General features: G+C 38.9%; 1 protein-coding gene across 1 annotated transcript in view; it reads right to left on the reverse strand.

Annotated features, from left to right (window-relative positions):
• Positions 1–14,844, reverse strand: part of LRP1 (LDL receptor related protein 1) — a 447,299-nt gene that overhangs the window by 170,290 nt on the left and 262,165 nt on the right. The window contains exons 19-22 of the mRNA XM_040340947.1: positions 13,105–13,185; positions 7,555–7,722; positions 2,074–2,256; positions 1,376–1,576 (exon numbers count right to left, since the gene is read on the reverse strand). Coding sequence (XP_040196881.1) covers positions 1,376–1,576; positions 2,074–2,256; positions 7,555–7,722; positions 13,105–13,185 — 633 coding nt within the window. The remainder of the gene's footprint in view (positions 1–1,375; positions 1,577–2,073; positions 2,257–7,554; positions 7,723–13,104; positions 13,186–14,844) is intronic.

Below are 14,844 nucleotides of genomic sequence, written 5' to 3' on the forward strand. Positions count from 1 at the left end.
AGTGCTTTCCAAATTAAATAAAAATAAAATAAAACAAAGCAGGTTTCGGAAACCGTTTGTAATTTTCTCTATGAATTTAGAGGTACACAAACAATTAAGCCATTTTTTTATTTTGCTGTGATTTTATTGAAAGTATTTATCTTATGGTTACAGTTACCTTCTATATACCTATGGGCAATGTTTTTATTTGGACTTTTAAGTAGCGTCTTATGATTATGCATTATTTATATCCTAAAAGTGGCACATTATGCATCCAAAATACATATACAAGGCAAGTAAAGTGCATCATAGAAGGCTGTAATTTTCAAGTGTTTAATTGACAAGCTTGGAGGCAAGCAATTAAGCTATTTAAATAACTTTTTGCAAAGGCAATATGTAAAAAAAGACACAGACCTGCGCTCTTCATATATGGAAATCAGTAATAACAAGTTTATGCATCATGTGACAATCTCAACAGAGGGTGGACAAGGTGTCAGAATTAACCCAATGGTTTATGCATGGCTATACCCATCCAATAGTTACAATTCTGCAACTGCATTTGTGTAGATCTTTAAATCTTGAGAAAGAAAAGTTTCAAAAAACCTTCTCAACAAAGGAGCAGTATATAAAATGTTTTACAAAACATCCATAAAGTAGATCTAAACTTACAAATTAAATGCCAGTTTGGGCAGAGTTTCCACAGATCAGGTCCTTGTTAATACAAATGAGTGAAATGTTCAATTGACTCTGGATTTTTAGTTTATAGAAACTTGCTGAGAATCACAAATGCATTGCTCCATAAACTTATAAGGATGTCCTTTGGATCTCTTATTTTTTTATGTGGGTACACCATCTGTGTAAAGTCTCCATTCCTAGAATGAATACTTTAACTCACCAACTTCTGATGCCAAGTGATCCAGTGGCGATAACTGCAGAAAGCACAGGTTTGAAATTCCCCACCATGATGACAAAAACCTAATTGAAAAGATCTATACTTCCTTGCAAGGTTAAAACTGTTTAGTAACTCACTATATGCAAAGCAAATATTAAAAATTGACCAAGGTAACTGAACATTATCCTCAGCTCTACAGGTAATTTACCAGCAGAATTTATAATAAAGACCAGGAACTGATATTCTTCAATAAAACTTGTTTATCCACAAAATTCTTTTAGCTGACTGCATAGAGTGCCAAAGGCAGGACAGAGGAAGCTCCTACTGGGTCATAGGGAAGAAAATGTTTTTTGATCCAGATCAGCTGAAATATAGGGAGTTGCTTTATTCTGAAATGCTACCTTAGATGAAGACACTGCTTTTCAGCGCCATTTCTAAAACCACAATTTTAATGTGATTAAAACATTTGGGAAATTATTTTAAAGGGGTTCTTATCCCACTTACCACACAGTTCTCCCTCATCAGAATCATCTCCACAGTCATCATTACCATCACACAGTTTCTCAGGAGGCAGACATATGGAGGTGTTGTTGGCACAGGTGTGAGATGGAGGTTTGCACACTAACATGTCACAGTTCTCTTCATCGGAGTTGTCCTCACAATCATTATCACCATCGCACACCCAAGCTTTACTGATGCACCGTGCTGTAAAAAGAATGATACGTATATTAAATTGCATCCATTAGTACGGTCAATGATCCCTTATATTCCCCATAAATATTTAACATTGCCCAAATATATACTGACTCATATATACGATCATTTAGAACCAGTGGCATTTCATAACAGCCAATCAGAAATCAATCTTTTTCTGATTAGTGTAGGCTATAAGCGGATTTTTTCTTTGGTCAAGCCATTGTGAATTACAAGCCGTCATTAAAAAAACCTGTCCATTATGAAAATATAACTTGTAATTTCCTAACTAGTCTACGGCTTGTTTTGAAATAGGCACTGTAGAGAAGATCAAATCACATTAGTTAAATCACAACTAGAATTCAACATGTATGTGCTTTTTCCCTGATTTCCCTGAAGGGCTGGAATATTGGCCAACATACAATAGGTATTAATTTCTCTAAAGCAAACAGTACTACAAAATACTGTTAGCAACACATTGGGATTGCACCCTATGCAACTCTCCTCACCAGAGTCCTTGCAGCCAAACTTGACATTTGGGTCACATGCATGTGTCACACCATCACAGTTCTTCTCATCGCTAGTATCCATGCAATCTGTATCTCCATCACAACGCCAGCGGCTAGGAATGCACAGCCCATCCAGACGACACTGGAATTCATCAGTATGGCAACCACCAGGTGGACGAGTTGCTGTTCACATGGAAAAAGAGGGAATTCAAATTTGTCAAATTACAGGATAAAGACACATGAACATAACTAGATTTAATAAACAAAATTGCAAATAACATTAAAGCTAAAATATAGACAAACAGCATATATGGGGCTATTTTACTTACCAAGGATTTATACTGTTGTCGATCCTGTCCTGTGATTTACACAGCCCTACTACAAATGCATTGCCATCAGTGGCCAAAAAGTAGTTGTAAAATACAAAAATTGGGTGAAGTCTATGCTCAACTTACCATGCCAGTTTGTAATTTGCAGAATCCTTTAACTCAGGATATTTTTACTTTTGTTGGACTTGTGGACTTATTCGATAAATACCACAGTTTTACACTATGTGGCTATCTCCCTCTTCTTTTAAACCACTTGCATGAGAGAACAAGGAAAAGAAAAAAAACAAGGAAGGCTGATTTCAATGCCATCTTTGTCTGCTTTCCATGGATGGATCCTTAATGGGGTGTGTGAATCCATGCATTGCTAGGCTCCTATAATGTAGAGTCCATCTATCGGGTAAGGGCACATCTTTGATACTTCACGGTGGAAGGTGCACTATGGGTGTCTGTTATACTTCATTACAGGGATCACAAGGAGTGTTTGGACACTTTTCTGGATTTATTATCCAGTTTGATTCATTAGACGCTAGCGCGAAAATCTTTAAGTAGTACAACCAAAGCATGTTTGGCTGTACTTCTCCTGTGGATCACAGGAGTGCAGTTAGTTTTGCACTCCTGTGACCCCGTTTTCAGCAGAGAGCAGTCTGAAGTTAGCTCTCTGCTGAGGTCATAGAGTCATCAACTCTGTGCTCACAGAACTCTGATGCCGCGTACACACGATCATTTTTCGGCATGAAAAAAAACGTTGTTTTTAAAAAAACGTCATTTAAAATGATCGTGTGTGGCCTTCACATCATTTTTCGGGTTCTGAAAAAAGACAAAAAAAAAATTCAAACATGCTGCATTTTTTAACGACGTTTTAAACGATGTCGTTTTTCGGGTTGTAAAAAATGATCGTGTGTGGGCCAAACTGACGTTAAAAACCCGCGCATGCTCAGAAGCAAGTTATGAGACAGGAGCGCTCGTTCTGGTAAAACTACCATTCGTAATGGAGTAAGCACATTCATCACGCTGTAACAGACAGAAAAGTGCGAATCGTCTTTTACTAACACGGAATCAGCTAAAGCAGCCCCAAGGGTGGCGTCATCCACATGGAACTTCCCCTTTATAGTGCCGTTGTACGTGTTGTACGTCACCGTGCTTTGCTAGAGCATTTTTTTAAAACGATGGTGTGTGGGCAACGTCGTTTTAATGATGAAGTTGGAAAAACTTTTTTCTACATGCCGAAAAACATCGTTTTTTTCATGCCGAAAAATGATTGTGTGTACGCGGCATGAGAACCAAGCGATCAGTGATTATTGATTGCTTGGTTCTCAGTCTTGGAGTCAAAGGGGGACAGATGCAGCATCGGACCACTGCTGCATCCACCTAGGCAAGAATGATTAAAAAAAAAAAAAAAAACACAACAACTCAAACCTCTCTTTTAAGGAATATTTAGGGTGTAACTTGTAACATGCTCCAGACCTGCCCCCTGCACCCCCAACCCCCCTCTCCCTGTGATAGCAGGTGGGGATCCTCTCCCCGCACCAGTTGTCACATTTTGAAAATGCCACAACTGTGCAGCAATCTGTGAATGAGACAAAAAGCTTAAAGGGCCAGATTTACAAATGAGATACGACGGCGTATCTCCTGATACGCCGTCGTATCTCTGTTTCTATCTATGCGACTGATTCATAGAATCAGTTACGCATAGATAGCCATAAGATCCGACAGGTGTAATTGTTTTACACTGTCGGATCTTAAGATGCAATGCCGCGGCCGCCGCTGGGGGGAGTTCGCGTCGTAAACCAGCGTCGGGTATTTTTTTTGGTGCCTTAACTTTACACAGCAATCGTATTGCTGTGTAAAGTATGGCCGTCGTTCCCGAGTCGAAATTTAAAAAATAACGTTTGCGTAAGCCGTCCGGGAATACGGAATTACGCTACGCGCATCGCCGTTCAAAAAAATTACGTCACCTCGCGCAAAGCACGGCGGGAGTTCGGAAACGGAGCATGCGCGGTAGGTCCAGCACTGGAGCGCGCCTAATTTAAATGGCACCCGCCCATTTGAATTGGCCCGCCTTGCGCCAGAGGCCGCCAGCATAGGTTTTCATCGCAAGTGCTTGGTGAATCAGGCACTTGCGATGAAAAATTGCGGCGATGTAACGTATCTAGGATACCCTACGCCGCCGCGATTCTACGTGAATCTGGCCCATAGTTCTTAATGAACTAAAAGCATGCTAGTCAGTATGCTCGTAGTCCATTCACACATCCTACAGATCTGTAACAGAAAGCCCATACTTCAGCATGGGCAACAGAACTGCAGTAAGTGATGGCAGGAGCTTAGCATTGTATACCCCCGCAATTCACCACCTACAGGTACAATGCTCTGCAGACTTCTATGAAAAAAAAAAAAAAAATCCTGCAAAAATATGTGCATTTTTTTTTCCGAAAAGGTGAACTTGGCCTTTAAAAACCAAAAGCACCTAGAACTGTATTAAAGCTAAATTCCTGACACACAATTCAATATACAGCTGAAAAATGGCTAAACTACTATTTTGTCCTGTGTCACCACCCCACTTCCGTTGTTCTTTTAAGTCAATGATTGAGCATTATAACACTACAGTGGTATTCCCTAGGCCATGGGTCTTCAAACTACGGCCCTCAAGTTGTCCAGGAACTACAATTCCCATCATGCCTAGTCATGTCTGTGAATGTCAGTGTGTTACAATGCCTCATGGGATGTGTAGTTCTACAACAGCTGGAGGGCCCTAGTTTGAGGATCCCAGCCCTAGGCTTTCACCTTCTGCAATCCCATCAAAATAACTGTCCAGCCTACAAAGCCAGAAACATTTTAGACTTGCAGCATTGTGCAACGTATTAGTGCCTGACTGACTCATAGTGCACAACCCTCCCACCTTCACTTTCTGCTGCACTGAGGATTATGGTAAATTTATATAAAGATTAATGAATGTACCCGATTATCAATATTTAAACGATCACCAAGCATATACAGAATCAGGAAGCAATGATGCTAAAATGATCTATAACCTATTCTTTTTTCTTGATAGCGGTCATCACAGGTCAAAGCCAGTGTAAACAATGTTTTGATTTCATTCAGCCGCTCTGTAGTCTGGTCTCATCAACATGATTCTGTGCAATGCAATGTCATCTGTACAAGCAGCCATACAGCATGATTTCTATATTTCACAGCTGCTATGTTATCACTGGAAAAACAGACTGCCCACTGCTATGCAGTTCCAAGCAGTCTAATGAGATCAAAGGTCCCTTTACTGTTCTCAGGCTCCGAAACCTTTAAGGTTTCCAACACTGAAGACATTACATCAAATTGATAGTCGCTCTCTAAATTGTACCATTAACGAGCGCAGATAGCAGACAGGCTGAATGTAATCAATGCTACATTTATACTGACAAGGGCCTGTCCTGGCAGATTTTAATGCACAAGAAAATGAAATGCACCTGCAAGATGTCACCACACTTGTTCTCCACTGAGAATTAGGAGTTCCTCTGTCATTGTTATTTTTTTTCATTCAAAAATTTCTGAATGGACGATACTGACTTCAAATCAGGCAGGAGCCTGCAGGGAGAAGAACTCCTGTATTCTACAAGAGATCTGAGGGGGAAGGAGCCGTGCAAGCTGACCATATTTCATGAAACGCCCAACATTTGGGTATAGCATACAAAATGCACAGAAAGCTGAGCCTAGCCTTTAACGGTTTTCTTAAATAAATACATAATTGGACTAAACTAGGCATTTCCAGTTTTCCAAATTTGAATAAAGATTTGTCTTTTGAAGACATTTTAGAATACCTTACTTCAACATTTCTCAGCTTTGTACAGTATGTTCATGTCTGTAATTCCATTGATCTAATCAGTGAAACCAAGACCTAAGTAAGAGGCTTTTTTCTTTTGGTAGCTAATCAGAAAAAGAGGAATAATGTGATTGTATCCATAAAGATTATGTAAAAGGCAACTTTAAAGTGATTCTAATGCAATTTTTTTTTTAATAAACATGTTATACTTACCTGCTCTGTGCAATTGTTTTGCACAGAGCAGCCCTGATCTTCTACATTTTGGGCCCCCGGCAAATTACCCTGGCTCCTCCCCCCTGCCGAGTGCCTCCAAAAGCAAGCCTCTTGCTATGGGGGCACTGGAGCAGGCTCATCCATTCATACAGAGTGAAACTCTGCCCCACCGCTCACTCTTAACTCATTGGCTGCTATTACCAGCAGCAGAAGCAAATGGTTCCTGCTGCTGTGTGAGCCAATATGTAGACAGAGACCCATGAGAGCTGCTGCTCTGGTGCATATCGCTAAGTCAAGGTGGAGCTCAAGGTAAGTGTGGAGGGAGGGGGGGAGGGTGAGCTGCACCAGAAGATTTTTTACCTTAACGTAGAGGATGCATTTAGGTTCATATACACTAGCCTATACTGGCAGCTCCTAAACTTGAGCGCTTCCATCTTCACCTGGTCTTCATTTTGGGTTCGCATCCTCCAGCCATCTGATTGGCCGCACCACGATGATGTCAATACCATGCATGCACATGGGAGGCAGAGAGCTCTGAAGGAACAGCACGGGTATACGGTCCCTTTAGAGCACATGCACCAGTGACATCAGGTTTAGGACATATTTACTGTAACTACAGGTAAGCATTATTATAGGATTATCTGCAGGTACAAAGGTTTTACTTTCACTTTAAGCAGGAGTTCAGGAGCTGCCGAGTTTAGGTGAGCTTCAACCTCCCTCTCCTGAACATGGAAGTATAGCACCGTTTTGACCGCTGGCTGTGGGAAAACATGGCAAAATCACGTCACGATTTTGCCATGGTAAATGTAGGCCAGTGTACATGAATCCTTAGGGTAAAAAACCTTGAGCCTTTAGAAGCACTTTAAAGCAAAAAGTCTGACTTCCACTTTGAGTTATCACAGACACGATTTAGGCGTTCCAATTAGGAATTTAGTAATTTCATATAAAAAAAAAAAAGCAACAACATTTTTACAAAAACATCTATATACAGCTACTGTTAGGTAAGCTATCAAGAATGGTATGATTAATGTTAGACACCACATCATAAATATTAACATACACAAACAAACACACACAATGGCAAAATACATAAGCTGTACAGACATATTGCATATTGTTGTTTCTCACCTTGATTAGTGCAGTTGGCATGGGTCTCATCACTATAGTCCCCACAATCATTGTCTCCATCACATGTCCAGTGTTCTGGGATGCAACGGCCACTGTTGCATTTGAACTGGGTGCTAGAACAAGAGTGACTGCAGCCATCCTCGTCACTGTTGTCTCCGCAGTCATTGTCTGAAGGTGAATATGAATTGTTAGATAAACAAGACAACCAAGCAATACTTAAGGTAAGGGTAAAACAAAGCAAGCAAGCTGATTACAAATACAAAAATGTTGCAAAGCACTCGTAGGCATAAGAACTAGCACTAATATTCTAATGAAGGAATGCTATTCTAAATCATTGTTACAATGTACCTGATTGTAAAGAAAGCTTTCTGCTAAAGATAAAATACTTGTAATAAAATAAATAAACCAGATCTGCAGTGAGATGATATGAAGAAAGACTTTTAGCAAAACTATCAACTTTGTTTTAAATTGACAGTAATTGGGTCCAGCTTAAATTAAAACTCCTGTCCATTTTAGATACAGTACCACAAAGTTCCTCTGGGGGTCCCAATCCATGCTGCTCCCTTTATTTACAACTGTTTGGAAAGCCAGAGAATACCAGTGGAAAAATATATGGTCCAAAGCATTATTCTGACTAACAAGAAACACTGAGTGAAGGAACTTCTTGGCAAATCCTAAAATAGCAGAGCTAAAAATGCCAATATAGTTTAAACTGCATCCTGAACAGTAAAAGCAAAGCATGGAAAGCATAGCATATCAGAAAATACTGACTTTTTTAATGGCTAGAATAGAAAAGAGTTGGAACCACTGTCAGGTTTTTACTTCTCCCCTCACTTCCTGTTCAATTGGCTGTGTTAACCAGGACAGGACATGAAAGGAAATCCGCCCCAACGGTGACTTAAATACTAGTAAATACCAGACACAGATCCAATACTTTGCCTACTCCACCCAAAACACAAAATACTTTTTTTGCTGGAAATAACTTTTAAATTAAAACCCCACTTTCTAGTGTAGAATAAAAGAACTACTAAAACGTAATAACATTCAGGACAGAACATGCATTAAAACACAAACTCTGCAAAGAATTTGAGGAAGAAATGAACTTTCTCAGAAGTCAAAATTCACAAAGTAAATAGCAATAAGAGTTTTTTTCCCCCCACCCTTATAACGCTATACTAATGAAAATGTGCTTTAATAGACAACTGGGAACCTTTTCCCTTTACTACTGGTGACCATTCTCTTGCTTAGCAATGCCCCACCAAAACTCTAATCATTGGATACAGCTGGCACTGCCCATGTCAGTAGAAAGCAGACACCCAAGCCTAATCCCAAGCCAGGCACACTCAAAGCTGATATCTCAGTTTGAGAAATTGCTGGCTTTACAATGAGATACTGCCCAGATTTTAGAACCATTCTAAAGCCTTTGTGTGTTGTTGGGTCTCATCCTCCTGTCCCCCAAAATGAATTCCCCCCAGATTGTGGTTTCCAAACGTTTTTTATGTGTTTACCACTATCACAGCCTTTATTGTGTAATACACAGAACCGCAAACAAACTGTTTCAGCATGCTCCATGTGGTATCTTCCACTGGTAACTGTCACTAAAGCATATCTTTCCACAATTCATTTCTTCACAGATATTCCGAGCCCCACAGTGTCCCACCTATCGTAACAGAACATGTACCACCTACAATTTATGCGCTTTTTGGGAAATATAGATGTATAATTAACAGATAAAGGGGAAATACAACCGTTTTTGGATTTGTGGGAGGGTATGGAGCCACAAACTATCATTAGAATATCTCCCCACCATAATTTGCAAGATGTAGGAGTTCAAGGGGAGATTCAATCCACTAGCATATCAAGAATTTAAATATCACTTTTGGTTAGAGTTGACCTTTAATATTGGTAAGACAAACAATCATAGTGATGTGCAATGTCTGCTGATCCATTGCTCCGAGTTTCTGCACATTGCCTGCCACTAGGAAATCTTAGCCTACAAAACAGCCACAAAGATTAAAGGTGGGAAGACTCCACAAATATCATTAGTAAGCAAGAGAATGGGTTTTCACTTGATTGTAGATCACTAACTGGAGCTTATCACAGAAAGACGAGTGCTGCCATTGTTGAATTACATATACACACACACACATATTATATACACACACACACACATAATATATATGTGTGTGTGTGTGTGCGCAACAGGCCCAGATAAAGCATGCATGCAGGAGAGTGAGCCACAATGAATTGGCAAATTCTAGAAAACGTATGCCACGACAGGTCCCATAGTTCCATCATGTCAATATAAGGATACAAATATAATTTGATTTCCAAAGACTAAAACACTGAGAAACATAAAATACATTTTGAAAAGCACAGCAAAAGGCAACAAAGATAAAGCAACATGCTTTGTAAAAGTGACAAGACGAAGGCAAGAGAGAGTGCAAGGCAGGAAAAAGAACAAGGTTCATAGGATGTAAAAGGATGATTGGTTAACTGACACGAAGGCTTAGAATTAGGTGCCAGTGGAGAGACCAGTCCCTGGCTCACAACCTCCATCCCGTCTCAGCCAGAGTAGAAAGAGGCAGAGATATAGAAAGCTCTACCATCTACAGAGAAAGTGAACACAGAGATTGCATAGATCACTACATGCACCATATCAGATGGGAAGATATCTCATTTTATGCATGAGCAGGCCTTAATTACAATCTATTTTATATCAAGCTATCTTGTCTACTGAGCACAGAATTTCCTCTGGATTTATGACAAGCAAACTACTGAATAAACCATTTCTTTCTCTAAGCCATTTCCCCATCACCAACAATGACTGATTTTCTCTCAATAATTCTAATTCTTCTTTGTAGTTTAAACTAATTACTTTTCTAAAACAGGTCACTAGATGTATTTATTACATAATAACTGCAACAGCCATAAGACTGTAGAAAATATAATTACCTGTAACAAGAACAAATTTGGAAATTAAAGGCCAGCTTCCCCAAAAAACAGGTATTTAAGAATTGCATGCTAAATCACATGCTGGAATCTTATTTTTCTCAGATGTTTTAGTGGCCAGAAGTGAGAACAGAATTACTAAAGCTGGCCTTGTTAAAGTAAAAACAAAAATTGGGATTGCTGTATGAATATATTGTAAATGCCTGGATGGTCATTAGAGCACAAAGTAATTTACAGGTTCAAACAGCTACTTATCTACAATTGTTAGCAAACTTGACGCAAGGCAGTAGGCACCGTTTCTCAGCATTTACAATACACTGAATTGTAAAGTGCATCTAATGAACCTGACACACTGAAAAGTAAATGAAGGAGCCTGTGTCCAATTCAAACATCCAGCTATGTGAAAGGTAAATGTTTTCTCACCACTTTACATATTAGTAAATTTAGGCTCAGGGTGACCTCTGCCTTTTGTCCCCTTATTAAATTATTAAGTATTTATAAGCAGCATAAATCTGCAGTGTCTGCTGAAGCAATCTTCTAGTATTCTATGAAAAGCCTGTTGCTTGAATGTACAACCAGCTTGGATAAACAACAATGAACTCAAGTTTTGTAGGGTGAGACCATGGAGTTGTAAGGTTACCCTAAAACCTTTAGATAAAAATGCAGAAGAATGAAAACTGTATGATAAACCCAGCTCAAACGACCCGGGCCCTAAATGTATAAGACTTTCATATATACACATAAGGATGATGCATGTTCATCAGCAGCAAAATAAGACTGGTGACCAACTGCCACTTTTTTCCAAAAAAGATGGAACACTGAGCACTAACATGGTCTATTTTGGATTCCTGGAATGTCAAGTAATTTTGAGAATATCAATTTAATAAAATTAGAGACACATTTCCCAGTTACAACTGATAGTCCAACCCAATAAGCTTGCCTTATCTACTCTAGATCCTAAACAACCGTTGCAAGTGCTGCTATCAATAGCTGGCTGTATGGTGCATGTTGACCTATGCACTAACCGGGAGACATTGGACAGTTCATTTCGTCAGAGCCATCCCCACAATCCTTTTCTGCAACAAAGAGAAACCAACCAAAGACAAGACATTCAAGACATTAAAGACAGAACAGAAGAGAACATACAGACACTATTACAAAGAAAATACACTGTAAATTTGACACGGTTATAAATCTATTAAATGTAGGTTGTGTGACAAAGAAAATAAATGGAAAGAAGAATGATGATGTGAGTGACAGGGAAATAACAACATAAAAAATGTCTACATATACATGCTAGATTTTGTCAACATTTTACCATATACAAGCACACTTAACACAGACCATATGTATAGGCATATTTAGGCAAATCTGTTTTGTAAAAGAATATCTTGTGTTTATCAAGACATGCACATAGTTGATTAGGGGCACATGGAAAACTTAAAATAACATTAAAGAACAAGGTCAATCTGTCACCATGGCTACTAGCCTGGACTTTTTTTTCTAAAATAACTAGATAAATATAGTTAGAAATATATATCCCTGACTAAACAATATACAATATAATATAGTGGGAAATAACCTATGGTCAATCAATATGGTATCTTGCATTTTTTTAACAAGACCCAATGTTTTACCGTAAGGCATTGTTAAGCACTGGTGAAGGATAAGAGACAAACTGAAAGATGAAGACACAATACCCTAAAATGTGCAATGTCTTTAATTAGAACTCAAATTAAATGGTCAGATGAAACACACTGACAAGCCAGCTTGTGGAAAATGTGGACAATATCATTTATGCACCAGCAACTCTGGTCTTATGAGATCCTGTTGAAGGGACCTACCTCAACCACTTCTCCGCCCCCCTAGCTTCTACAGAACACAACATAAATGACCAATCTAACACAAACACAATCCTTTGAATAATTCTTGTAGCAGGTGAACCAACCTGGAAACGCATTGAAGGATCTCACCATTGGAACAGTAAAATAATTGGGGAAATAATTAAACTTACCTGTATCTATCAAAAACAATATTTTGGGTTCACTGACCCTTTAAAAGTTTGTATCAGCAACTGCACCAATTAGGGGTGTCTTGGTAGATTTCAAAGTTCATACAGAGGAATCCTCTCTAAAGTTGGTTGAAGTAAAAACTATTCCCCATAAAAAGCATGGGCAAGAGCAATATTGATAATAGCAAACAAGGCATGGCTTTAAAAAGCAGTAGTGTGTGGGGACTTAAGTCTGCTTAGATGTCTAAAAACAAAAAAAACATCATGATTGACTTCCTACCCATGAACAGCACATAAAAGTTAACATTTACCTTTGGGTGGAATAAGCCTGCATGACAGGCAGTCATGGGAAGTCTGTACTTATCCTAAGTTGGTATATGACATAAAAGACTTCACTTTTAATCAGTTTTCAGCCGTCAGAACAATGAATGATTTCTGACTGCTTGCTGTGGGTCATTTTGCACATCACTTTTAGTCACATTGTATAAAGGCCAAAATTAACAAAATGGATCTTAACATCAGAATGACATGACAGTCTCAAGAGATGATGTGAAAAGCTGAAGGACAAACAGAACCTTTCCACTTACCATTATCACAGCGCCAGTTTATGTTAATGCATCGGCCACTGTTACAGGTGAACTGAGTAAGAGGAAAGCAGGTCGGGTAAGCTGTAAAGAAACAAATACTCCCATAAATGAAAGGAGAAAAATAAAACTAGCTGAAAATATTACAGAATGTTAGGTAAAACTTCAATATGTACATATATACACACACACACAATATATATATACACACACACACAATATATATATATACACACACACACACACCACTAAGTCTGGGTTCACATATGTGCAATTCGCATGACAGGCGATTGTGCCCGGATCGCAATGGAGCCAGTTCACACAGGTCTGGGGCAGCCACAGTCCGCATTCCAAAAGGGTCCTGTGCATCTTTGGTCCACTTTAGGTACAATTTTAGGCAAAAATTCTGACTTTATTTCCACCTGAACCAGTGAACAGGGACACACTAGACGCCATGCTGGGAACTGCGGCCGCACATATGTGAACCCGGCCTAAAGGACAGTTGAAGCATGCTGGTAGGTATGCTTTTACAGCCCAATTAACTTTTGCAACTTTTGTATTGACAGCCAGCAACTATTTTTGCTGGCTGTCAATACCTGATCTATGATACTACAATAAATGCCTAATTACTGATCGGGTATAAAGTAGAAAGCTCTTAAGAGAGGCATATAATAAGCTGAATTCAATGCAAAAACACAATGCTTTCACCAACGTCCAGGATCACTGATAAATCTTTCTCAGTTTTAATCCCCTTTAGCAGCTCAGACAAGATGAATGTATGGTTCCGAAACATGATAAAATGAACAATAACCAATGCAGTATCTATTTTCTACTGTGAATAATGAACTAATAATGAACTATGCCTGTAGGAGACTGTCAGGGCGTCCAACTCGACTGTGAGCCAAACTGATTTTGGTAAACTTTCAAAGAGGCCCATTTCAGGGGATAAAAAATAACACAAATGTTAAACAAAAAATATATTAGCATTACAAAAGTCTCCCTCGAGCACTTAGTATTACAAAGAGGCAAGCAGAGCCATGTACAGCTAGATATAACCCTATCCCGGAAACTAGATCTGCTCTGAAAAGGGTGCTGAACTGGTGGTCTGCTAGGCACAGTGATGCTAATTGCCATCTATGCTAGCACCCCTTCCCTCCCAATACTAACACATTCAAAGCCTTACTGGGATTAAAAACACTGCATATAGAGAGTCCAGGGAAAGTTTTATGAAGGACAAAAAAGGGCGTTAACGCTCTGCCTACCAAGAAAGCCTAAAAGGCGAAGTCTTAAAACAACTAATACCACAATTTATGAAGACAAGTCCTCACTATATAATGACGTTTGTTCTCACATTTTTACATTTATTCTGAGTGATCCTTATTTCTGATATAACAACAGATACAGAAATAATTATGTTTAACTGAAATGCTTGTATGTTTTACATGTACTGAAATGCTTCTATATTTTATAAAAATGTATTAAATAATTCTTGTAAATGTCCTAGGTGTTTTAGCGTCATAAAGTTGTTGTGCACCAGATTAGATTATGTAACCAATAATGTTTACATATATAAATATCACTGCAAAGTCGGTATGTGAAGAGGGGCAATTAAAAAGCATGAATTTACTCTAATAGAGTCTAAGCAATCCACAATTGTTCATACAAGTCCATAAATACTGTTGGACATTCTCCAATTCTGAATAGGTTTATAAATCATTAAGGAGTAATGTGGTTTGAAAGTCT

The sequence above is a fragment of the Rana temporaria genome, chromosome 2 (genome assembly GCF_905171775.1).
Source record: "Rana temporaria chromosome 2, aRanTem1.1, whole genome shotgun sequence".
In the NCBI taxonomy this organism is placed as follows: domain Eukaryota; kingdom Metazoa; phylum Chordata; class Amphibia; order Anura; family Ranidae; genus Rana; species Rana temporaria.